The sequence below is a fragment of the Entamoeba invadens genome (genome assembly GCF_000330505.1).
Source record: "Entamoeba invadens IP1 unplaced genomic scaffold scaff_1105074724931, whole genome shotgun sequence".
In the NCBI taxonomy this organism is placed as follows: Eukaryota; Evosea; order Mastigamoebida; family Endamoebidae; genus Entamoeba; species Entamoeba invadens.
Window position 1 is genome coordinate 73,786 of NW_004443563.1, and position 24,644 is coordinate 98,429.

Genomic DNA, 24,644 nt, shown 5'->3' on the forward strand with positions numbered 1-24,644 from the left:
TGAGTGCATCAATTTGAAAGAAGTCAATTTGCCTGATAATATTGAGACGCTGCGAAGGGGATGCTTCATGTTGTGCAGTGCGCTGTCATGTGTAAAAATGTCATGTAAAGTGAAATGTGTTGAAGACTATTGCTTTGAAGACTGCGCAAATTTGAGGGAAATAGTGTTTGATGGAGTTTTGGAAAATGTTGGGAATGACGTGTTTAAAAATTGCAAATTGTTGAAACCCATTTTGATTGCCAAGAAGAAAACAGTTAGTTGCAAATTGACATCACCAATTGGTAAAGACAAAGAAGAAGATAAAAACAAAGGAAGTCCAAACACTAAAATCAAGAAAGAAGAAATTACAAAGAAAAAGAAAAGCGCAAAATTGGAAAACTTGTTAAAAGAATATTCGAAGTAAATATTGCTATTTAATTATTTTATAATATTATACTATTATGTATTAACTAATAAAATATGAAATTAATTAATTAATTAATTGATACTATTTAATAATTTGAAATTAATAAATTTTTCAATGTTTTTAGTTAATATTATTATACTATTAATAAGGTTATATAATATATGCAAAAAATTTATAAAGTTCTACATTACATAATATTTAAATTTCTATACTAAATATATATAATAACGTTTTTAAAAATTAAAGTATTAAATAATTAAAATAAAACTTACTTTTTTATGTATTAACCCTTCGAGGAAGGGAAAAATCAAAATTTGTAAAAAAATAAAAATCTTAGTCAATTGTAATGTAAATGTGACTTTTTTTCTTTAATTTTTTCAAAAAAAGCTAGACACCCTGGAACTACGGCTCTAGTAAATTTATATAGTAAATTGTTATAAATTATAGTAAAAAAAGTGAATTTTTTGTTGAAGTTGGGATGAACATAGGTTCACTTTTTTGCTTGATCCTTTCAGAAACAAGTCACAGTTCAATGGAAAAGTCAGATCAAAAATTTATTGAGATGTCCACAACCAATTACGATAATAAATTAATTATAAAATATAACAAAGACCAAATTGCATCATAAAACATACTGGTCCGGATTATTCAAAATCAATTACATCATAAAATAACAAAGAAAAAATAATAACGCATAGACTTTGAGGTGTCTTGAAATTTCAATATGCAATTGATCTCAAAAACAACAACAAGGGAAATTAAATAGATTTTTTTGTAAACTTTGAAAAATACAATAATTTAAAAAATTGGGTTTTACTATTTTTTTATGATACAAAAAGATAAGACGTAAAGAAACTTTTGTTTGTTCCGACTTTGAAAAAAAATCTTAGAGAACATAAGTATAAAATAAACAAAAAATATCTAAAATACATTTTCAAAAGTATCAAAAATCACAAAATCGAGAAAAATTCTCGAAAATGACTTAAACAGTCAATATAGTCGCGTTTGTATAAACTTTGATCACCATGAGGTTTTATGGTCACCCGTTGAGTTTCAAGTCGTGCCACTGTCAAAGAAGCAAGATATGAATTCATTATTTGTTATTTTATTTTTTTATCATTTTCAAACAAAAACAAAGGGCAAAATTGATTTGATATTATCATTTTCATATAAATGTTATTGTATATGGTAATCAAATGCTTATTTTGCATTCACTGTTTATGCATTTTAAAATTATGCATTTTTGGGCAACAAACCAATAATTTAAATTAAAAATAAAGGGATAATAGAAATTATAAACAAAAAAACAAATAGCAAAAAACTTAACAAATAATAAAAAAATATTTTGAACTATATTATATAATAAAAAATATTATTTATAAAAATGGAAATTTAATAAATTATAGTTTTGTAAAAATAAATTTACAATTTGATAGAATTATCAACAAACACCATTATAACACCATTATCACCATAACACTCATGCATATACTTTACCAACGGTTGTTTATGGTGTTGATTAAAGACATCACGATTTTGTTATAACACAAGTTTTTAAAAACTTATCTATAAGTAAAAAAGAAAAAAAATGGTATAATGACCCCTATTTTTATTTTATTTCACGATAATTTTTTTTGAAGTTCAATAAAAAAGCACGTATTGAATGAAATAAACAGTTCCTACTTTATAAAAAACCAAACAAAATAGAAAAATCATTTCATTTTCATTAAAGCACCAGAAAGATTGTTCAAAAAATCCACTCGTTTGCAAGGGTGGTAATTTGAGTACGTTTTATACGCGTTTAAGGCAGCTATATCAATCATATCATATAAAGCCCTGATGTTCCACCTGTTTGTTCGACGTCTACACGTATAATACCTGGTCATCTGATCCACAGTGTCAACCCCACCCATTTTGTGGTTGTAGTCAAGAATGGGCTGGGGTTTGTGTATTGTCATTTTTTCTTTGCCAATGAACACATCCTGCTCGACGACTTCAATTTCATTCTTTTCGTGGCAGGTTGACAAGACCAATACCAGCTTCTTTTTCTCGTTGAAGTAAGAGATGAGCTTACAATTTCCTTTCGAGAAAAAGATGGTGGTATCGGGAGTTCTCCCTTTGATGGTCTTTGCTTCGTCAGGAAGTTCTTTCCTATTAATCCTCATGGTTCCCAAAAGTTGGCACCCACATGAAGCAAGGTAGTGTGACAACCTTAACGTACAGAAGAAGTTGTCACACACAACGGTAAACTTGTTACCACGGCATAACGTGGGTAGAATTATGTCCCCGACCACTCTAAAGCCCTGATTGTCCTCCTTACCACCACACTTACCACAGTACATTTGGAAGTTTAGAGTCATTCCTGTCTCACAGTCAGCACACATCTACGAGTTAGAAAACTATAAATAACTCAAATAAACAAATAATTAAATTATTAAATTTGATCATACATGTCAAACCAATAATAACTATCCGTCATTTTTGACTTCATAAATAAAACTCATTTGGTAAAAATAGAACAAACCCAAAACTTTATACCATAACGTCCAGGCTTAGACTTAATAAACACCTTAGCACACATATGCCCTTTATAAAAACACAAATGTTCGTCAACCGAAACACTATTACTAGGTTTGTAATAGGTTTGGTTGACAAGATTAGAAATAAACTTATCTAAAATCACTCTAATTTTAGAAAAGCTGTCGTGTGCATTTGGAGTTATTGCAGGGACGACTTTAACAACTCCACTACCAACGATGCCCCTTTTGATTCTGACATCTTTCCTGAGTTGCTCTTCAGAGAGATCTCTGAAATCTCGATCTGAATATTCCGCGCAGTTGAAATACTCTCCTTCTGGTCCGTTGTCAGCTTCCTCTTTCTCTTCGACATCCCCATCATCTGAAGTGTCTGATGCATCATCACAAACATCATCTGGCTGGCCCACATCGTAAGTTTCGATGTGTGAAGAAATGAATTTAAAATTGTCACGTGGCATGCTATTTCTATAAATAGATTTTCCGTGGTCGATTGACCAAAGCTCTTCCACGGGATTAATGACATCATGGTGAGCTCCCATGTAGAGAAGAATTCCTAGGTACCTCAGGATGCTCGTTTTAGAAAGTTTGTTATCATCAGTCTTATGTTCTTTGGCTATTTTTTTATTTGAAAACAATAAAAGGTTATTTGTTATCTCTTCACAAAAAAACAACCTAAAACACTCAACTTCAGTTAAATTACTTCCTTTGGGATCAAACGAGTAAGTCGGATCAGGCGAAGCTTTAACGTGTCGTGAGCTTTTTGGTGCTTCTCCTTCTTTCTTCCATTTAAATGTGCCAACAATCTCGTCTTCTTGCATAAGGTTTATGTTTTTTAATTCGATAAAAATGTTTGCGATAGAAATTTACTGTTTTAATTTAACATATTATACTATTACATTGATTTACATATATATAATAAATAATAATATTACTATAAAAAACCGATCAATGAATAAATTTTTTAAACATTTTTGTATTATATAAAAATAATTTAAATTAATAAAAAATCATTATAAATTTAATTTATACTTTAGATTATATTTATTTTAAAATAATACAAATTATAACTAATTTTCATTGTTGTTATTGATTATATTTATTAGTGAAACTAATTTAAAATTGGATTATTAGCTTGTTTTTATGTTTCATTGAGTGGAATTATTTCAAACGTTCGATGGATAAATGTATTTTTTGTTGTCTTGTATCCAAATTAATATACAATAATTTACAATAATAAACAAATTATTGTAAAAATATACTATTGCTACTTTTTGAAATCCATCAAAAAAATAAAAATTGATTCAAATTTCTCAATTAAAACGAAATAAACAAAACAACTTTTTTGTCGTCTTTTTAATATATACACAACTACTTTAATATAAAATTATAATAGAAACTTATTAGTAAACGATTATATTATTTTTTATAAATACAACAACACAATTGATAATAGTTTTAAGAAAATTGGTTTCTTAAACTGATTGTGTTAAGTATCGATTATATTTTTCTTCTACTTTCAATAAATATTTAAATAATATATTTATTTAAATAAATAATAATATAATGTTGTTGTATATAAAAATAAAAATAATATCGAAAAACAGAAACATACTTGACAAAAAAACAAGAAGAATTTAAAAATAGTCGAATAATTAGAGATTGATTACAATCGAATTTATAGTTCAAATAAAAACACTACAAACCAACATAATAATCCAAGACAAATTGTTGCAAATTATTTTATTTTTTCTAGCGTTTTTATCATTATTTCCTGAAAGTACACGTAATTGTGTTCCATTCATAGTAATAAATTAAAAACAAAAGACTTGTTTTCCATGTTTAAAAATAAAAATAAAATACATAAACTAATTATTTTGTGAACTTTAAACACAGATTAGTGTTTACTACATTTCTCTTGACATCAACAGAGAAATGCAGAAGGCTGCCTCATCATCAGAAATCGAGAGATCATATTAACTATCAAATGGTGAAGTCATCATTATTGGAAACGAGAGATTCAGATGTCCAGAAGCACACCACTAGCCATCATTTATTGGCATGGAAGCATCAGGTATCCACGAGACAATTTACAACTCAATCACAAGGTGCAATGTCGATATCAGAAACAAGTTATATTAAGCATTGTCTCCTATGATTGAATTTAATGTACCCAGGCATTAACTACAGACATGAGAAGGAGAAAGTTGCAGATGAGAAATGAAATGGTATAATCAAGGCTGTTCATGCTTGGTTCAATTTAATTATATTTGTGCGGGTGTTTATTTGGTTTACTTTGAATTATTATTGTTATAATCAATAATAATATTCAATAATTCAACTATCATTTTTATTATTCACAAGTTGATTAATTATAGTTTATTTATAATTAAAATTACTATACAATTTATTATTCTTTTGTCACGCATTGTATAATGTCTATAAAACTGTCATTTTTCTTGACTTAAATTGATGTTTTATAGCGTTGTTTTTCCATATAAGACAATTATTTAATGTTATTGTTGTGTTAGTTGAATAACACATAAAATTAATAGTAAGCAGTGGGTTTTTATCGTAATATTTTGTTGTTATTTGGTTCTTTAAGTATTTTTAGTTTGAGTGGAATCCATTTTTTTATTTCAACAACAATATTTTTGTTATGTTGTTATTTTATTTTGGTTTGAACCAATCTTATTGGTTATATCAAACCCAAAAATTTGCACACTTTTTAAGTGTTTTTTATTTTGTTTTTGAAAAACTTGAATATCTGATAGTATTCTTTAATCAATTTTATTAACAATTTTATTTGTTTATGAAAACAGTTTATTTTCGTATTATTTTTATTACTTATATTAATTTGTTAGATTGTATATTTTTTTAATTGAAGGACAAATCTTTAACAAAAACCAATTAATTTGAGTTTATGAATGATGAAATGTTTTATAAATAATTCAAAAGTTTGAATTTGAGTTGAACTATTTTATCAAACAAGTCAAAAATCATTCTAAATTGTTCAAGAAAAGTCGCCATTATTTTCATTTTTTTTTGGAAAAGTGAAATTATTTTTTGAAATTTTTTTCTGAAAAAAAAGAAAAAAATAAAAATTTTCCAGTCCTCGAAGGGTTAAAGTAACACCTTAAAAAATAAAAATATTGGTGAGTTTTGAAATTTGAACTCCTGTGAATCCCAATTGTGAACATACCAACTTCTCGGTTCTTGCTAAACTCAAACAATGTTGTTAATGAATTACTTAAAAGAACCGGCCTATTTCTATTTACTATAATTGTTAAATCTTTTAATTTAAGTTTATTTCTATATTATGGGTTTTTTCTATTCGTTTTGATTATTATTAGTTACTAAACTATTTTATATTACTTCATAATATAACCATTAAGTTATAGTATTTATATTAAACACAAAATTACTATTACATTTAATAAAATATTATTAATTAATATAATAAATGATAAATAATTATAATAATAAAATTATAATTATAAAACCATTTTTAATTATTTCTTTGTAATTTTTGTAAAAGAATCACCACAGCATCTGCACTTGGTCTGTCTTCGGGTTTCTGTGTCCACATTTCTGAAATAACACGATAAGCTTCTGGGCTAATTCCTTCTCGAACTGAAAGCCGTTTTCCAGAAGCTACAAAATTGGCAATGCTCCATGGAAATTTAAACTCATCGCCAGTATATGCTTCTCCCCATATCAAAGTCTCAAACAACGTTACAGCCAACGAGTAGACATCAGCTGCCTTCTTGTAGTGTTGTTTATTCAGTATTTCAGGTGCCATGTATTTTGGTGTTCCAATACCCTTTGTAAAAGTCATGTTAGTTGTGAGTAAATTGATGTTTCGACTGCTTCCAAAGTCAGTCAACTTCCCATTGACATTCATCTCATTTTCCAATGAAACGACGAGAATGTTGTCTGGTTTGATATCTCTGTGTAATATCCCATTCTCATGCAAATATAATATCCCTTTGGAAGCATCTAAACTGTTTTTCAAAACTCTGTACTGGGATGCCCCGATTTTTTAGACAAATAATTTCTATATTTTTTTTCCTTTGCTTAACCCTCATTTTTTGTTATAAATATTTACTCGAAAAAAACAAAATAACGAACCCGACTTTTTTAAATTTTACTTGACAAATAAATCTTCCACCAAAAATTTACTTGAAAAATATAAAAAACAAACTTATGATTAAAATTTTGATTACCATAACACAAATTTTGCTAAAAACATAAAACACAACTTTATAATTAAATGTCCATGTTTACAGAATCACCAAGTTGTGTTCTGGATAAAAATGAAAAGTACTAATGAGTAAAACAAGCATTGAGAGAAGATAAATAGGTTAAGGCTATACAATTTAAAGTTTTTTTAATTTTTGAACTCTTTATTTTATTTAAGACTCTTTTGATTAATAACCTTGATTGTTTAAATGTTTGTTTTATGTTATCGATTACTTTTTTAATTGTTGAAATAAACAAAAACTTATTATTAATTTAAGTGTTGTATCATTTGATGCAACAATGTCCTTCATTACATCATTAGTTTATCGTTATATTACGTTTATCTTATGTTTATTTGAAATATTGAATTTTACTGACGTTTAGTCACAAAATAAACCACTGACCAAATTATGAACTTGGAAAATCGGGGAAAATTTACCCAATATTTGGGTGATTTCCCGATTTTTTGTTCGATAATTGAAACTGTATTGGTTTTTAAGGGTTTTAAACTGTGTACCGTTGTTGGTTCAACAAATAGATAAATAAAAAATAAAACAAATAAAAAATAGTAAATAACGGGAAATTAGGACAAAGGGTTTATATAAATTTTGGAAACGGTACAGAGTTTTGGAAAACAGTTTATTATGATTTTTATTTTTATTTTCAAACTAATTTCATCACTCTTTTTGTGTTTCATCAAGTCCTGTAAACTTCCATACAAAGCAAATTCAGTGACCATACAAATGTGGTTTGGAATGTGCATCTTTTTTTCACTTGGCGTTTGTTAAGTAAAATGATGATTAACAAAATGATCATTGTTATTATTAATGTTCTTCAAATCTGTTTTGTGAAATAATTTTTCTTCGAAATAATGAATACTGTAATTTGAAAAATTTTTATGTAGTATCTTCTTTGCAAAATTGAGTATTAATTAAATGATGAAAGGTCAAAAAAATTTTTGTTGTGGTCATTATCCAATTAAAGTCAAAGAAGACTTTTTAATGGATTTTAAATTCAAAATAATTAAAAACTCAATATAATTAAAATAATTTATTATTGTTTTTAAAATATTACAATGATTGAGGAATTGGGTTGAAACATTTGTATTTCAAATATTATTGTTTTGATTAATAACAGTTATTATTACATAAAAGCCCTCTGATAATAAAAATAATATTGTCTGTTAATCCAAAAATAATCAATTTTAAAAATTTATAATTAATCAATAAAAATACACTTTTTGATTGATTTTTACTGTTTTATTTTTATTAAAAAACGCCAATTATATAAAAATCATTTTATGTTATAACTAAAACATATACAGTTAATGGAAAAAGTGGGATGCTAATCTGAATATTAATTAATTTAATATTATTAATAATAAATAACTAATATAAATTTATTTTGGTTTTTTCATTTCATTATTTTTTTATTAATATTTTATATTAAAATTAATAATAATTTTATTATTTTCAATTGAAATTAACCAATAGTTACGAGCATCCTTTTTTTCCTAGCATCCCCATATTTTCTCTTACTGTAATAATAAATATTTTTAATTTTACTAATTTGTTTTGTGAAACATTGATTGAAATACAACATTTATTAAGAGTTGAGCATTTTTAATTTAAAACCAATCATTGGTTCTGAACTATATCTATTTAATAATAAATGTAATCAATTTAAAAGAATATGCCTAACTTTAATACGTGAAACATCCAATTCAATTATAATTACAGTTTTTATCTAATGGCACAAAAGTCATTTATTTCCATTTTAAAATGATTATTAATATATGTAAGATGTTTTCCCGATAATTTACGATATTATAAGATAATATTCAATATGCTTATGTTAATTATATACACTTTTTATGTTTTTGCATTAATGAAGAAATTTATAATAACAGTCTTTTAAGAAAGAATATTATGGGGAAAAAGTAATTCTATTTTTTCAAGAGAATATTCAAAGGAAACCCGTCTTTGATCAAAGTATTAATTTTTGTTCTTTAATAAATTAGAAATACCTATCCTTGTACATTTTATCATAATCGACGGTCAAAAAGTTTCTGGAATTTTATAGAAACAACCCTTTGTTAATATAAAGTTTACTGAATCAACTTTAAAATACAAAATGTCGCAATCTAAAATAAAAACAAGTCAAAACCCAGAAACCAAAGAAAATCCATATCAGAAGTCGATATTATATCTGAGTACAATAGAGTTGTTTATGATGGAGCAATTGGGGTATTCTTTCTTAATATCATGTAATATACGAAATAGAAACTCGATTAAACTTCGTAAAAGTTGCAAGTACTTCCCCATTCAAAAAGTCTTTGATGAAAATGGTGTTATTAAATACGATAATGAAGAAGAAAAAGAAAATGAAATTAAAAAATTGCCCCCAAAAATAAATAAAAAAATAAATGATCGCGACTTAATACCAAATATAAAAAAAGAATTCAATGAATTGTTAATGCCATGGGTAAACAAGGGCAACAACAAAAAATTAAATGAACTTTTTGATGGAATTCTTAAAGATAAAAATAAAAATATATGTTCTATTAAATCAACTAAGAAACAAAGGGTGCCAATGCTACAATATCTTCCATTTAACGAAAATGGTAATGTAAAAATAGATTATTCAAAAAATATAATAAGTACTGTGGGTTTTTATATGTACTCGACACTGAAACAGTATTTTGAGAAAAACGAAACAAATGGTGTTCTAATTTACAACGAAAATTTTGTTGAAAATGGCAAGCATACAAAAAAAAATTTGGCCCAATTGATAAATACAACAAAGTATTCAAAAATCAAATTCTCAGACTTTAAATTGTTGTACGACGCCGTTTGTCGCGAAACAGAAAGAAATGGGGACTCAAGCCAAAGTAAAGTCACATCAACAGATAGTGGAAATACTGCAAATGATCACCATGACCACAAAAATATTATTTTTATGAAAACAACTTCGTCGGATGATGTAATTGAAACCTTTAAAATCAAAAACATAAAGAAAACAAAAGTTGAGAAGAAACCAAATATTAAAAAAGTCGCTACAAAACCAACTAAAACACAGAAAAAAGTGAATAAAAAAATGAGCAGTACTGTCAATTCAAATCGAAAATTTGATAAGGGAAAACGCTTTTTAGAAAAAGCAGATGGCACAAACAGTGTTTGTCAAAAAGCAAGTAGCACCACTCAATTTCAGGAATATTATAATACACATACAGAATATCCAAAAGAAAAAATGTTGTATCCAGACACTGATAAAAACTATTTTCCACCAAAAGAAGACAAAGAAAAATGTTATTATACACAAGAATATAGTAAAGATGATGATATTCAACAAAAAGTGGATATCCACTTTTTCGACTTAAAACATCAAAATAAACAATTTGAAGACTACCAATCAATGAAAATAGTGACAAAAAATGAAGAACAAAATATTGAAAACATGCAAATTGAAGAAACAAATGATAATAAAGTTATTCCAATGGAAGAAGATACCAATACCGATATTTTTCAAATTCCATTTAAATTTCCAGATGATTACAATAAGACAGACGTAAGTTTTGGTGAATCGTTTATCCAATACTACCCAACAATTTAAGCTTGGAAATATTAGGCGGACCACTGACGGTCCTCAGTATATATGTATGCTGACAGGTGCGCCTTATCGCACTTACCTTCGACTATTTATATTTTATATTTCCAATTATTTTGTTAGAACCATTTAAATTAGTATTGAGATGAAAAAATGAAATGTTCGACAAAGAAAGAATTTTATTGAATTATTTAGTAAATGATGAAAATGTAATCAAAAAAGCAAAGAAACAATGTTGGTGTTTGGTATATACCAGTATTTTGTCTTTCAAACTGAATTTTTATGACTAAAGATAAAAGTTGATGAACACGGAATAACAAGAACAAATGATGGTATGTTGAAAGGAAAAACTCTAATTAATAGTGTATTTATATTTTTATTGTAATTGTGAATGAACTTAATTGTGTTATATTCAAAATAATATAAAATAATAATAATTATATAGTTGTTTTATTATTTTTCATAAAAGTGTTGAATGTAAAATAATAAAATGTTTGGGTTGGTTGAAAGGTTGGAATTTGATATAGTATTTTATTACTTTATATTTAAGTATTCAAACCGGCATTTTAATACCACAGTATAAAGCATCTATTTGTGGGCCAATAAACCAATCAAATGCAAAACCCACAAATAATTATTTTTTCTCTGTTTGAAAACCCACAAATAGATGATTTACTGTATTTTGTGTTTTTATTGTTAATTTAACATGTAGAGGTATTTATGAACATAAATTAACAAATAATTAATGTTCAACATTTTATAAAATTGTTAAAACGATTTTTAATGTCAAAATTTTTATTTTTTAATTTTTATTTCATTTTCAAAATAAGTTTTAGTGAAAACAAAGAGTTAAAATAATCAAATTGTTAATATTTTATTATTCGAAAATATTCATCATATAAACATTTTTTATTAGTGATGATAAGTTGGAAATTTACGAATCAAACTCAGTTGTTGCGTTAATTTGGTAATTAACAACAATTACAATATATCATTTGTTTATTTGTCAACACGAAGTGAAACAAACAACTTACAATATTGCTACTTTTTTAAAAAAATTCTTATTTGTTGAATTAACAATATTAAAAATTGTTTAACAATGTTGATTTCGACTCATATTCAAAATATAAGTTTTTCCAAATTATTATAATTCAATTTTAAACCCAAATAATCAGTTCATTAAAAAAATAAAAGCGAACTTATTTTTTAATTTCAAAAAATTAAGTTAAAAAAATCCACAAATCCGGGTTTTTACCTTGTTAATGTAATATTCCGATTGTTTGTTTTTTTTAGTAAACAAACTTTTACTTTTGGATATGCTGATACTACCAAATTAAGTTAAATTTTATTTAAAATCATAAACATAAGACTTGTTGTTCATTCTCAAACTCTTATAGTTTGTTATGATTTCAACAAGCGAATAACAGAAAACAGCAGTTTAATTTTATTTATAAATCAACCAATCAACAATAAAAAAAACATTAATAATTATAAATTTCATTTATCATGTCAAGTGAGACGCATCCATCTCATGAAACCAAAGAAAATCCATATCAGAAGTCGATATTATATTTGAGTGCAATAGAGTTGTTTATGATGGAGCAATTGGGGTACTCTTTCTTAATATCATCCAATATACGAAATAAAAAATCGATTAAACTTGATGAGGGTTGCAAGTACTTCCCTGTTCAAAAAGTTTTCAACGAAAAGGGAAAACTTCTATTCGACGAAACAAATGAATTTAACATACACCAAACGTCAACACACACAAAATTTCAAAATTATTCAAAGTGTTCCTCTTCTGAAAAATATGAAAAAACTGAAACCCTTACAAACAGACAGAACGACAAACGGAAAGTTGCGAAAACACAAAGAGACTTAATTCCTCGATTAAAAGATTTTTTCAATTCAATCATCACGAATTGGCTCTCGAACAACAAAGACAAAATCGAAAACTCAAATGACGTCGACAAATTGAAATTGGACCAGACACAAACGAAGAAAAGTGAGAGTAAAAGTTTCACTTCAACTATGCTGAAAATGCTTCCAATCAAACAATTTGAAAAGATCAAAGTTGTCCTGCGGAATTTTGCGATGGCGGGGCCGGGACTTATGCTGTATACAGTTTTGAAGAATTTTTTCGGCCAAAACAAGACGAAACAGGTCTTGATTTACAACGAAAACGCAACGCAAAATATCAAAGAAAGTTGCACCGAATTGCAAGTCTACATGGACGAAAAAACAACACAGAAAATGCCGTTTTATCAATTTAGAAACATGATAATGACGGAGACAAACACAATCAAAATTGACACACCGAAAAAAACTGAAGAGAGGAAAATCGGTGGAGCTTTTGTTCCAATTAATGTCGACGATTTCAAACCTAAAATAATCCAAAAAGAAAATACAACACTAGACGATCAAAACAAAATGCAATTTGTGACATTACTAAGAAATCTAAGTCCACACTCGTTGGAAAATATCCGAAAGGAATTGAATAATATATTAAATGAGAAAAATAAAACGACTGTTGTAAGTGAACCACCTCCAATTATTGACTTAACAAAAACTATGTTGGATAAATAATGAAATTGTGAATTGTGTTTTTAAATGAATTTTGGGTGGATTTATTATGTTATTGGAAGAAATAAATTGTTTTATATTCAAATAGTATTTATTATAATTTAAAATAGTAAATAAAGTCGGTCTGGAAACCTTATTTAATTTTTTCCCTTTGAAAAAAATGCAAATTTGGGATGTTTAATAAATATTACTATTATTTAAACTATTTTCCAATAACACAACCAAAAACATAAATGGGGTTAAAGTCATTTAGCCAATCATTTCATTTTTTCTGTTTGTCAATAAATGGCAATAATAATGGTGTTATTACCCCAAATTAACGGGAAAATACACAAAACAAACTAAGTTTTTTCGATCATTTTTGAAGAATTTTGCTATAAGGCGTGAGTCGACTTATTAAATGTACAGTCTGTCTCAAACGTTATCTGGTGCCTTTTGGACCATAAAAAATGGAATAATTCGGGGAGCAGTCCCAAAAATCCATCCCAATTGTTTCGGGTTTTTTCACGTTTTACCTAATGCCCGATGTTTAGACAAAAATGAAAGTATTTTTTGTCCACCAGATAACGTTTGAGACCAGATAACGTTAAAAGACTGACTCTACTCTTACAAAGAGCGAAATGACATCCACGCAGCCAAGACAATTTATTATAAACAACTTTTACCCGACTGCAGTACAACAATTCAATGTTCGAGTCTGCCAAGCGTGGTGTTCTTTTTGATTATGATTGTCTCGTTGTTTTTTATTAATTATTTAATTAAATCCAAGTTGTTTGTTGTCAAATTCTCGTGTTGCATTTGTCATCTCACACACAAAAATCCACCCAACCGCTGCTTACAACAACGGCACCACTCTCTGGTGTTATACGCGATGTTTGAGCGTTAAAAATCAAATATGTCAATTTGTCTAAGTTCGTATGAATTGAAAAAACAAAGATTTCAAACGAAAAAAAAATAATTTTGAAAAACAAAACCAAATAACAAAAAAATAACCTATTTTTGTCGATAAATAAGGTTTTTGGAATAAATAAGGTTTCCAGACTGACTTTATAATTTATTCATTAACCAGATTTTAATATAAAATAATGATACTCAATATAATAAACTATATTTTATTATAAATAATTATTAATTATTAATTATTAATTATTAATTATTAATATTAAATATATACTATAATTTAAAACAATAATTAAATAAAATAAAAATATGATAAATCAATATTATACTGTTTTTTTATTTCAAAATTTTATCACTCTTTTTAATAATCAAAAGCAGAAATATTGAAATTATTGCCAAATTTATTATATTTTATTGTTGTGATTAATCAACAAAAGTCGTTTATGTTGTACAGTTGGTCTCATTACTATTTTTTAATTGTTCCAACAACAACGTTTGTTCAAGTCATGTTTTAACTAGCATGATAGCTCTTGTGTTTTTTGGTGTCTTTATATTCTTCATTTTATTTTTTTTTCAATAAAGTCGAACACATTTAAATATTTTGATAAAACGTGTTTTTTACTTTGTCAAACGTGTTCTTACTTCAAAAAATAATCAACAATTACACACAACAAATAAACATTGTTATGTAACAGACTTTGTTATTAAAACGACAATAAAAACACGCGAGTCGATTAAAATATGTTGCACCCCTTTTTATTTCTTTTCAACGGCTTATTTTGAGTTGTGATATTATTGACTGGAACATCTTCAAATTTAACATTAGCTCTAATGTCTCTTACCAACCCTTGGAATGTTTCAGTGATATTTGTTTTGTTCTTAGCCGAAGTCTCATAGAAAAGTATTTTCCACTCATCAGCAACCTTTTTGGCATCATCTGTAAACACCTGTCTCTCTGACTCCAAATCACATTTATTTCCACACAAAGCAATTGGAATGTGTTCACTGAAATCTTTATCAAGAACTCTGAACAATTGTTCTCTGAATGAGTTTGCTTCTAAAAACGATGTCGTTGAAGTGATCGAATAAACAATGACATACCCATCCCCAGACCTCATATATTGATCTCGAAGTGCAGAGTACTCGTCCTGTCCTGCTGTGTCCAACAAATCGAGTGACACCATTTCACCATCAACAGAGATGCTTGTTCGATAAGAGTCTTCAATTGTTGGATCGTATATTTGGACAAAGTGTCCAGAAACCAACTGGACTGTGATTGCTGACTTCCCAACAGCTCCACCACCCAATATTACTATACGTATCGTTGACATTTTGTTTTGGTTTTAAAGTGGTATTGAACTTTTTTATAATGAAATGTGACTCGTGAAAAGAAGGTGAGGTTTATATTTATAAACTATTTCTGTATAGCCTAAAAAAGAATAAAAACTTGGGTTATTATGAACTATCAACTTCACCATTATGTTTGTGTTTATTTATATTATTCCTATCTATTATATATAATATATAATTTAATAATTAAGCTGTATTGATACTTCACCTTCCATTAATATCAATAAATATAGTTCGATATAGTTCTTCTTTAAATTAATGAAATATTAATCAACAACGTATTTAAATTAAAAATCTACAAATAAAACTTCAGAAAAATACAAGAAATAAATATTTATAATTAATTTTCAATGTGTTGTATTTACAAAAAAAATGTTGTTAAAAGTGTTATATAAATTTAAAAACCAGTTTATTTTTATTATAAATTATTATACTGTTATTATAAAGAATAGTAACAACCTAATATCGTTAAATAGAAAACAGACTTTATATAATTTTAATTGCTGTTTTGATAATAACAGTTGCCAAATCAAAATATCAAATATTTTGATGTGATTTAAAGTGTAATCATTTTTATATTGAAATGTTTTAAAAATATAATTAAAATGTTGTAAATTTATAATATTAATTTAAAATAATGGAGCTCAATATTATTATAAACCAATTATCTTAAATTGGATTATAACAAGTAAAAAATATACGTTATTAACTGTTTCATCATATTGTTTTGTACATTTTCGAAATGCAGTTTATAGTATTTAAAACGAACAAAAAGCATAAAATAATTGATTATTGTATGGGTTGTTCAATGATTCTAAAATAAATGATTCAACAAGGAAATATTGACAATTTTTAAAACAAGGAAATATCTTCTATTATTGAATTTTTTACTTTAAAAAAATAAGTTAATTAATTAAAACTTCCCAATTTAATAAAAACATTATATATCAAGTTAGTTAAGAAGATATTTAAATTTACAAAATCAAACTTAAATTCTGTTTGATATTTGTGTTTTTTTTATTTTAGTAAAAACAAAAAACGACTTGAAAAAAATTTGAAAAATATAAAAATGAATGGTTGATATTGGGTTATGTTGCAACCAATTAATTATCTATCCTTACAAATTTTAATTATATATTTATTATAAAATTATCACATTTTTATGTTTTTTATTAACAATTAAAAATAGTGTTAAGTTTTGTTATTGTTTTTTTTTCAAAAACAAAACTCGAAAGATAAATAAAAAGCAAAAAAAAACGAAATTAAAATGGTAAAAACTCAGTTTATCAAATAAAAAAGAACAAAGAAATTTGGACAAATATTAAGAGATGTTCAAAACATTTATACATAATCATCAAGATATTTACTAAATAAATAATATTAATATTTATATAATATAAAACAGGATTAAAAAATAAGAATGTATAATAACATGAGAGATTATTCCATTTATTCATTTTGATTTTATGATGTTTAAAAATATAAAATTGAAATATTATAAATCGTTGTTATGAGATGGATGCGGATGCTGTTGTTTGTACTTTGCACGCTCTCAATGGAATGGTGTGATGTTGGAGGTAATATTGCGTGCTTTATCCAAAAACCGACAAAATGTTCTCATAACAATTTCGAACTCCAAAATAAAGTTCTTGTGTTAAAACAATCAAATTTTACAAAGATTCAATGCAGTGATACAAATCATCTTTCTGTTAGTGTTGAGTATTTTGAGGGTGTTTTAACAGTCGATCTGAAAAACACTGTTCTTAAAATTGTTGACAAAAATTTAGAATTTCAAGATGTCAACTATTATTCATTCAATTTTTCAAACAATAACAGTGGCGTATCAAATGTGACACATCAAAGAAAAAATTCGATGAATTGTAATGGGTTGGCTGTTGACAACTGTTTGGAGTGTTTGACGAATTATATGGGTTGTGCTCTGTGTGAACAAGGTTACACTCTTATGTATAGAACAGTTAATGGTCAAAAAGAATATACATGTACGTATGGTACAACAATTCCGTCAGGGTATTTAAAAAGGTGCAATGATAATTGGAAGTATAACGAATCTACAGGAAGGTGTTGTGCCATCAACTGTAGTTCAGAAACGTGTTCCGCTTCATTTACTAACCCATGTGGTACGTGTGCATCACCTTATAAATTAGTTGGCTACTCGTGTTATTACGATGAATGCCCTGTTGCAAATTGTGAGATGTGTTCAAGTTCGGGTGTTTGTAGCACTTGTAAAAGTGGATACACCTTAAAAAATTCATCGTATTGTGAAAGTAATTCCATCATCATTCCAAATTGTGTAAAGAACGTATCATTTTTGTGTTTGGCGTGTGAATCGAATTATTACTTGTTAAACATCACGTTTTGCCAACAATGCGACACAACATGTGGTGGTTCGTGTTTTGATTCAACAGGATATTGTTCAAGTTGTTCAACTGGGTTGGTTTACACAAATCCAAAATCAATGCAATGCGAAGTGTGTTCTAATTATGATTCAAAGTGTGTTGAATGTCTGACTCCAAACAGACAGTGTCGGGTGTGTACAAATGGATATTACCCATCAAGTACTAACTCCAATTGCATTTCTTGTGATTCGACGTGTGCGTCAACGGGGTGCAACACACAGACAGGCGCGTGCAGCACTTGTGTGAGCAACCAATATACAATAATCTCTGAAACAAGTGTCACATGTCAGACGTGTTCTTCTTTTGACACAAATTGTGTAGAGTGTTCAACCATCTCACGAAAGTGCACAAAATGCACAAGTGGGATGTACCCATCAACAACATCTCCATTTACATGCGTAAGTTGTGACTCAACATGTTTGAATGGATGCAACACACAGACGGGATACTGCGAGATATGTTCATCACAGTACACTCCCGCAATAACACAGCCTTCAAAATTCTGTTCTTCTTGCAATTCAATCGACCCAAACTGCAACACGTGTTCATCAACAGAGAGAAAGTGTTTAAGTTGTGCATCTCCGTATTTTGTTGGCAATAATGGGGCAAACTGTGTACAATGTGATTCGTCTTGTTCTTTGTGTGATGCAAATGGGTATTGCACTTCGTGTGCATCAAATTATGTGATGTATGACACACAAAACACAAAGTGCCAAAGTTGCGCAGATTTCGATTCAAACTGTGAGACGTGTCCAGGTGGAACTGCAAAGAAATGCGCAACTTGCAAAACAACAAACATGTACCCGTCACCAGATACCGGGAAGTGCATTTCGTGTTCAACGACATGTGGTGGAAGTTGTGACCAAACAGATGGGCATTGCACTTCATGTGAGAGTGGTTTGGTGTTCACAAGTCCGTCATCAACAATATGTGAAGTGTGCAAAAACTTTGATTCTCATTGTGCCACGTGTGCCTACAATGGTCTAAGATCGTGTTTGGTATGTTCAGTTGGGTATTACCCATCGAGTGGCATATGTACGGAATGTTCGAAAACGTGTCAACAAAACGAGTGCAACACAGCAAATGGAAAATGCGAAAAATGTATTGACAATTACGTTGTGACTTCGCCAATTTCAACAAATTGTGAAAGTTGCAATGTTTATGACCAAAATTGTGTGACGTGTGCAACAGACTTCACAAGAAAGTGTATTTCCTGCAAACCAAATTATTACATCAAGACGAGTGGCGACTACAAATGCCAGAGCTGCTCGTTCACGTGTGGTGGTGCCTGCGATGGTAGCAATGGAATATGCACAACGTGTTCAAATGGGATGGTGCCAACCAATCCACTTTCAACAACATGTATAACATGTCAGGCATTTGATGTTAATTGTGAGAGTTGTGTGACTGGTGAGCGAAAGTGCACAAGGTGTTCAACACCAAACATGTATCCCGACGACACGTCACATATGTGTGTATCGTGTTCATCAACATGTGGAGGGAGCTGTGATGCAACAAATGGGATATGCACAACATGTCAAGATAACTTTGTCTTCCAATCAACTAAATCACGCGTTTGTGAATCATGCTCAACTTTTGATGCACATTGTAATAAATGCTCGTCCGCATTCGACAGAAAGTGTGTGATGTGTAACACGGGATATTACCCAGACGAAATCGGTGTGTGTGTTCCATGTGGCACAATCAACACTAATTGTACGAGTTGCAGCCAAACAACAAAGAAGTGCCTGGCGTGCAAAGACCCACAATATGTGGCTTTAAATGGGATTTGTTCAAATTGCGAAGTTGGGACTTACAAGAAGACTGAGACAACATGTGAAAGTTGTTATTTTGCAACTGAGAACTGCAATGTGTGTTCAACACTTTCTGTGGGTCTTTCCAATTGCACCTCTTGTATTACCAATTATGTGTTGAATGGCGGGGAGTGTCAGTTATGTCCAAGTGGGAAGTATTACAATCCAAATTCAAAGAGCTGTCAAAGTAATGATGTAAACTGTCAAATACAAGTCGACGAGTCAAAATGTCTTTTATGTAACAACAACTACTTTTTGGCGAATGGGGTTTGCCAACAAACAACTCGATGTCAAAGCCCGTCCAACACCACAATGTCTTCATGTGACTGTTATGACCAGATATTCATCAACTCCGATTGTCAAGACAATTTGACAAATTGCAAACACCAGAAAGTTGAAAAGGGAAATTCTGTTTGTATCAATTGCAACGACAACTTCACTTTGAATGGAAATGATTGTCAAAGTGCACAACAAAATTTGGAAATAAGAAATGGTATTACTTACAAGTGTGGAGATGGTGCGTATCTCAACATCTCAAACGAATGTGTCGGCTGTGGTGTTTCTGTCTCGGTTTGCCAATTTTCAAAGACCAAAATAATACCACTACAATGCCAAACCAATTATATATTTGAAACGACTTCAAACCAATGTGTTACAGATGATAATTGTCAAACAACAAAATATGGGTTTTGCACCAAATGCACATCTGATTTTAATTACATCTCACAGGGGAAGTGCTCAAAGTGTCAAACCACCAACTGTGGTCTCTGTGACATAAGTACCTGTATGAAGTGTTTGGACGGCTTTGTGAAATACACCGACACTTGGTGTGTATCAAGAAGTGAGATATCAACATGCAAAGCATTTAGTTCATGTGGATGTGTTGTATGCAGTGAGGGGTATCACCAGACAGACGCAAAGAATGTAGAAGACAAGTACGATTACTGTGTTCCAATAGAATCCACAACAGTCACAAATTGCAAGAGATACAGTGCAAAGAACAACAAATGTGTAGAATGTCTTGATGCATTCAAATTGAAGGGTGGAATTTGTGCCGAGACATTTGATGAAGACGACAAACTCAAAACAAACACAAAAACAGCAACAGAGACTTCCTGTCAAATCAGAAACAACAAAGGATGCCAACACTGCGCTGATGGGTATTACAACATCAACAACGAGTGTGTTCAATGCCAAAACGACTGCTTAACTTGTTACAACACAACTTATTGCACTTCTTGCAAAGATGGCTTTTATCTGAGTGCTGACATGACATGCAAATCACTTGGTGCATTACAAGAAAGTTGTAACATTGCATTGCCTGGTGGAGGTGGATGTGCGATCTGTAACAGTGGGTATTATCGAGAGGGTATCAGCTGTACACAATGTGATGAGTCGTGTGCACTTTGTGTGAACAGTTACGAGTGTCTTGCATGCAAAGACGGCTATTTCAACATCCCAAGTGAAGGCAAATTGTGTGAATCAAATACAACACTCACAAATTGTGGGTTATCATCGTCGTCTGGATGTGAGAGGTGTGTGTCTGGTCATTTCTTATCAAATTACAAGTGTTATGAATGTTCTTCAAATTGCACATCATGTGAGAGTGAAAGTGTGTGTACAATATGTAACGAGAGAGAATATGTGTTGGTTGACTCACAATGTCTTTATTTCACAAAAGTTGAATTCTGTGTGTCAGCCTTAAATTCGAAGTGTGTGAAGTGTGAAGGTCGACGAGAACCTACAGACTCTGGTGACAGTTGCACAAAGTCGGTCAATCTTGGTGTTGTGATTGGCATCCCAATTACAGTTCGAATACTTTTGGTAATCTTCATAACAATGATCATTTTGTTAATCATCATTTTACTCAACAAACGCCAAGTGAAAAAGAAGATGCAAAATGTCTGTGTTTTTGATATCAAGAAATCGAACATAACAATGAATCCACTCAACAAATCTTTGTGTTCCAATAAGAAAGTATTAAAATTTGACATAGATTCAGACGCTCTTATTCCAGTCGATGAAGAATCGCGCGATTTGATATGTATTGGAAACCTCACCAAACACCATTTAAAAGTGCAATTTAGTGTAATAGAAGGGTGCGATTGTTATGAAATACGAACAGTGCCTTCAATAGTAACACTAAAGAAAGGAGAAGCGTGTGAGTTTGAAATATTCATTAAGCCGTTGTGCTCGTGTCAAATAGACGAATCGATAGTTGTCACTTCTTTGGATTTTATGAGTGGTGAACAAACAACTGAAAAATTGACAATTGAAACAACAACAGTCCAATCAACTAAATTGAATTACAGAGAACTTGACGAAATAAAGCTAATAGGCGAAGGCTCATTTGGAGTTGTATACAAAGGCACATTCAGAGGAAAGGATGTTGCAATAAAGAAGATGAAACAGATACAAAAGATGAATCAACTTCTGAATGATTTCGAAAATGAAGTGAATATGTTGGACAAGTTTAGAAGTGAGTTTATCATCCACTTCTATGGCGCTTGTGTCATTCCAAACCACATTTGTATGGTCACTGAATTTGCTTTGTATGGAAGTTTACAGGATTTGATGAAACACAAAAAGAGTGATGAAATCAGTTTGATAATAAAAATGAAAATCATAATAGATGCTTCCAAAGGGATATTATATTTGCATGAGAATGGCATTTTACACAGAGACATCAAACCAGACAACATACTTGTCGTTTCATTGGAAAACGAGATGAATGTCAATGGGAAGTTGACTGACTTTGGAAGCAGTCGAAACATCAATTTACTCACAACTAACATGACTTTTACAAAGGGTATTGGAACACCAAAATACATGGCACCTGAAATACTGAATAAACAACACTACAAGAAGGCAGCTGATGTCTACTCGTTGGCTGTAACGTTGTTTGAGACTTTGATATGGGGAGAAGCATATACTGGCGATGAGTTTAAATTTCCATGGAGCATTGCCAATTTTGTAGCTTCTGGAAAACGGCTTTCAGTTCGAGAAGGAATTAGCCCAGAAGCTTATCGTGTTATTTCAGAAATGTGGACACAGAAACCCGAAGACAGACCAAGTGCAGATGCTGTGGTGATTCTTTTACAAAAATTACAAAGAAATAATTAAAAATGGTTTTATAATTATAATTTTATTATTATAATTATTTATCATTTATTATATTAATTAATAATATTTTATTAAATGTAATAGTAATTTTGTGTTTAATATAAATACTATAACTTAATGGTTATATTATGAAGTAATATAAAATAGTTTAGTAACTAATAATAATAATCAAAACAAATGGATAAAACCCATAATATAGAAATAGACTTAAATTAAAAGATTTAATGATTATAGTAAAGGGATTCATGAGGATTGTTAATTTTCTGAGGATGGTAAATATCTTAAACATAATTTCTTTCAATTTAGATTTTTTTGCCTAAGATCAAAAAGGTATATTTTGAAACACATGATTTTCTTTAAAAATGCTATTTATGGATTTTTTGAAAAATGATTCTTTCAGTTGATTTTTACAAAAAAAATATCTATTTCTATTTTCTGATTTACCACTTGACTAACCTTGGTTTAAATGAAAACAATAAAAATTAATTTAATTTATCAAAAAGTCAATTTTTTAATTAAAATCACAAAACAAATTAATCAAACAATTTTTAATTTTTTTCACAAAAAATACAATTTATTATAAATCAATTCATGAAATTTCAAACAATAAAAAATGATAGCAAATAACGTACTGATAATTAATACTTTATGCGATGACAATTGATGTATTTGCGCAAATTCAAAACGCGAGGTTTTGAAGATCGATAAAACAACGATTGATAAATGAACAAATTTGTAAAATAAAATCATTTTTGTTTTAAACGGTTTTATTTATATTTCAAAACATATATACACTAGAAATATATGTTTATATTATTTTTTATACAATATTAATTTCAATAAATGAATCTTCAATTTATTAATCAATTTTATATATTAATTGGCGTTTTTGTTGTGTTTTGACGATTTTTGATATAATCAATTAATCAAAACCCACTTTATAATAATTCTTTGAAAATATAATTTTATTTATAGAATTTTAAATCAATAGTGGCAGTGCTATAAATATCTCTGAGGATGGTAAGTCGTGTAACAAACAAACATTATCAACACAGACTTAAACATCTAAAAAGTGAAATGACGTGTTACCATATTCAAAAATAGTAACTTACTCAATATACATTTCAGATAGATGTAAAAGTGTAAACTTTCTATTTCTGTCATCCTCAGAAAATAATTGCCATCCTCAGAACTGTAAATCTGTTTAAAACACAAGTTAATATCAAAATGAAACAATCATATTTAAATATACACAATATGATTAACTTTGTTATTATAATAAATTTGAATAATTGCATAAATTACAAAAATATTTATAAATTTGTTATTTTAAAATTACATTTTTATTAAATCAGTGTTTTCGACTTTTTCAATTTTCATTTTGATAAAAAAACAATTATCAATTTAAACGTAAATTTTAATTATTATGTTATAAAGACGGATTCGGAAATAATTTCAATAAGTATATAATCATAATATGAACAAGGTTAATTCATACTTTGTTGTTACCGGTCTCAAGTTCGCGAGATATAATTATTGTTTTTGTTTACTGATTATAAAGTGACGATTTTTTGATTGTTTTTAATTTTTTGGCATTTATGACAAATTATTACCATTATTTAAAATTTGAACTTTGACTCGAAATATTAAATGTAAATTTTAACTTGAG

At 28.7% G+C, this 24,644-nt stretch overlaps 5 protein-coding genes across 5 annotated transcripts; 3 read left to right on the top strand and 2 right to left on the bottom strand.

Moving 5' to 3' along the window:
- Position 1: 1 nt before the first annotated feature.
- Positions 2-403, top strand: EIN_122430 (hypothetical protein; the record flags this gene model as incomplete). The annotated part of the gene is made up of 1 exon (XM_004259045.1): positions 2-403. A coding segment is annotated over one exon (402 nt), but the record flags the coding sequence as incomplete, so codon positions are not given.
- A 1,715-nt stretch (positions 404-2,118) lies between these two features.
- Positions 2,119-3,761, bottom strand: EIN_122440 (hypothetical protein; the record flags this gene model as incomplete). The annotated part of the gene is made up of 2 exons (XM_004259046.1): positions 2,119-2,790; positions 2,931-3,761. 2 exons carry the CDS (start codon positions 3,759-3,761, stop codon positions 2,119-2,121), a joined length of 1,503 nt encoding a protein of 500 aa, XP_004259094.1.
- Positions 3,762-12,294: 8,533 nt separating this feature from the next.
- On the top strand, positions 12,295-13,374 carry EIN_122450 (hypothetical protein; the record flags this gene model as incomplete). The annotated part of the gene is made up of 1 exon (XM_004259047.1): positions 12,295-13,374. The coding sequence occupies one exon, from the start codon at positions 12,295-12,297 to the stop codon at positions 13,372-13,374; it is 1,080 nt and encodes a 359-aa protein (XP_004259095.1).
- Positions 13,375-15,005: 1,631 nt separating this feature from the next.
- On the bottom strand, positions 15,006-15,602 carry EIN_122460 (hypothetical protein; the record flags this gene model as incomplete). Its single annotated transcript, XM_004259048.1, has 1 exon — positions 15,006-15,602. The coding sequence occupies one exon, from the start codon at positions 15,600-15,602 to the stop codon at positions 15,006-15,008; it is 597 nt and encodes a 198-aa protein (XP_004259096.1).
- Positions 15,603-17,584: 1,982 nt separating this feature from the next.
- Positions 17,585-22,975, top strand: EIN_122470 (protein serine/threonine kinase, putative; the record flags this gene model as incomplete). Its single annotated transcript, XM_004259049.1, has 1 exon — positions 17,585-22,975. The coding sequence occupies one exon, from the start codon at positions 17,585-17,587 to the stop codon at positions 22,973-22,975; it is 5,391 nt and encodes a 1,796-aa protein (XP_004259097.1).
- Between the last annotated feature and the right edge of the window lie 1,669 nt (positions 22,976-24,644).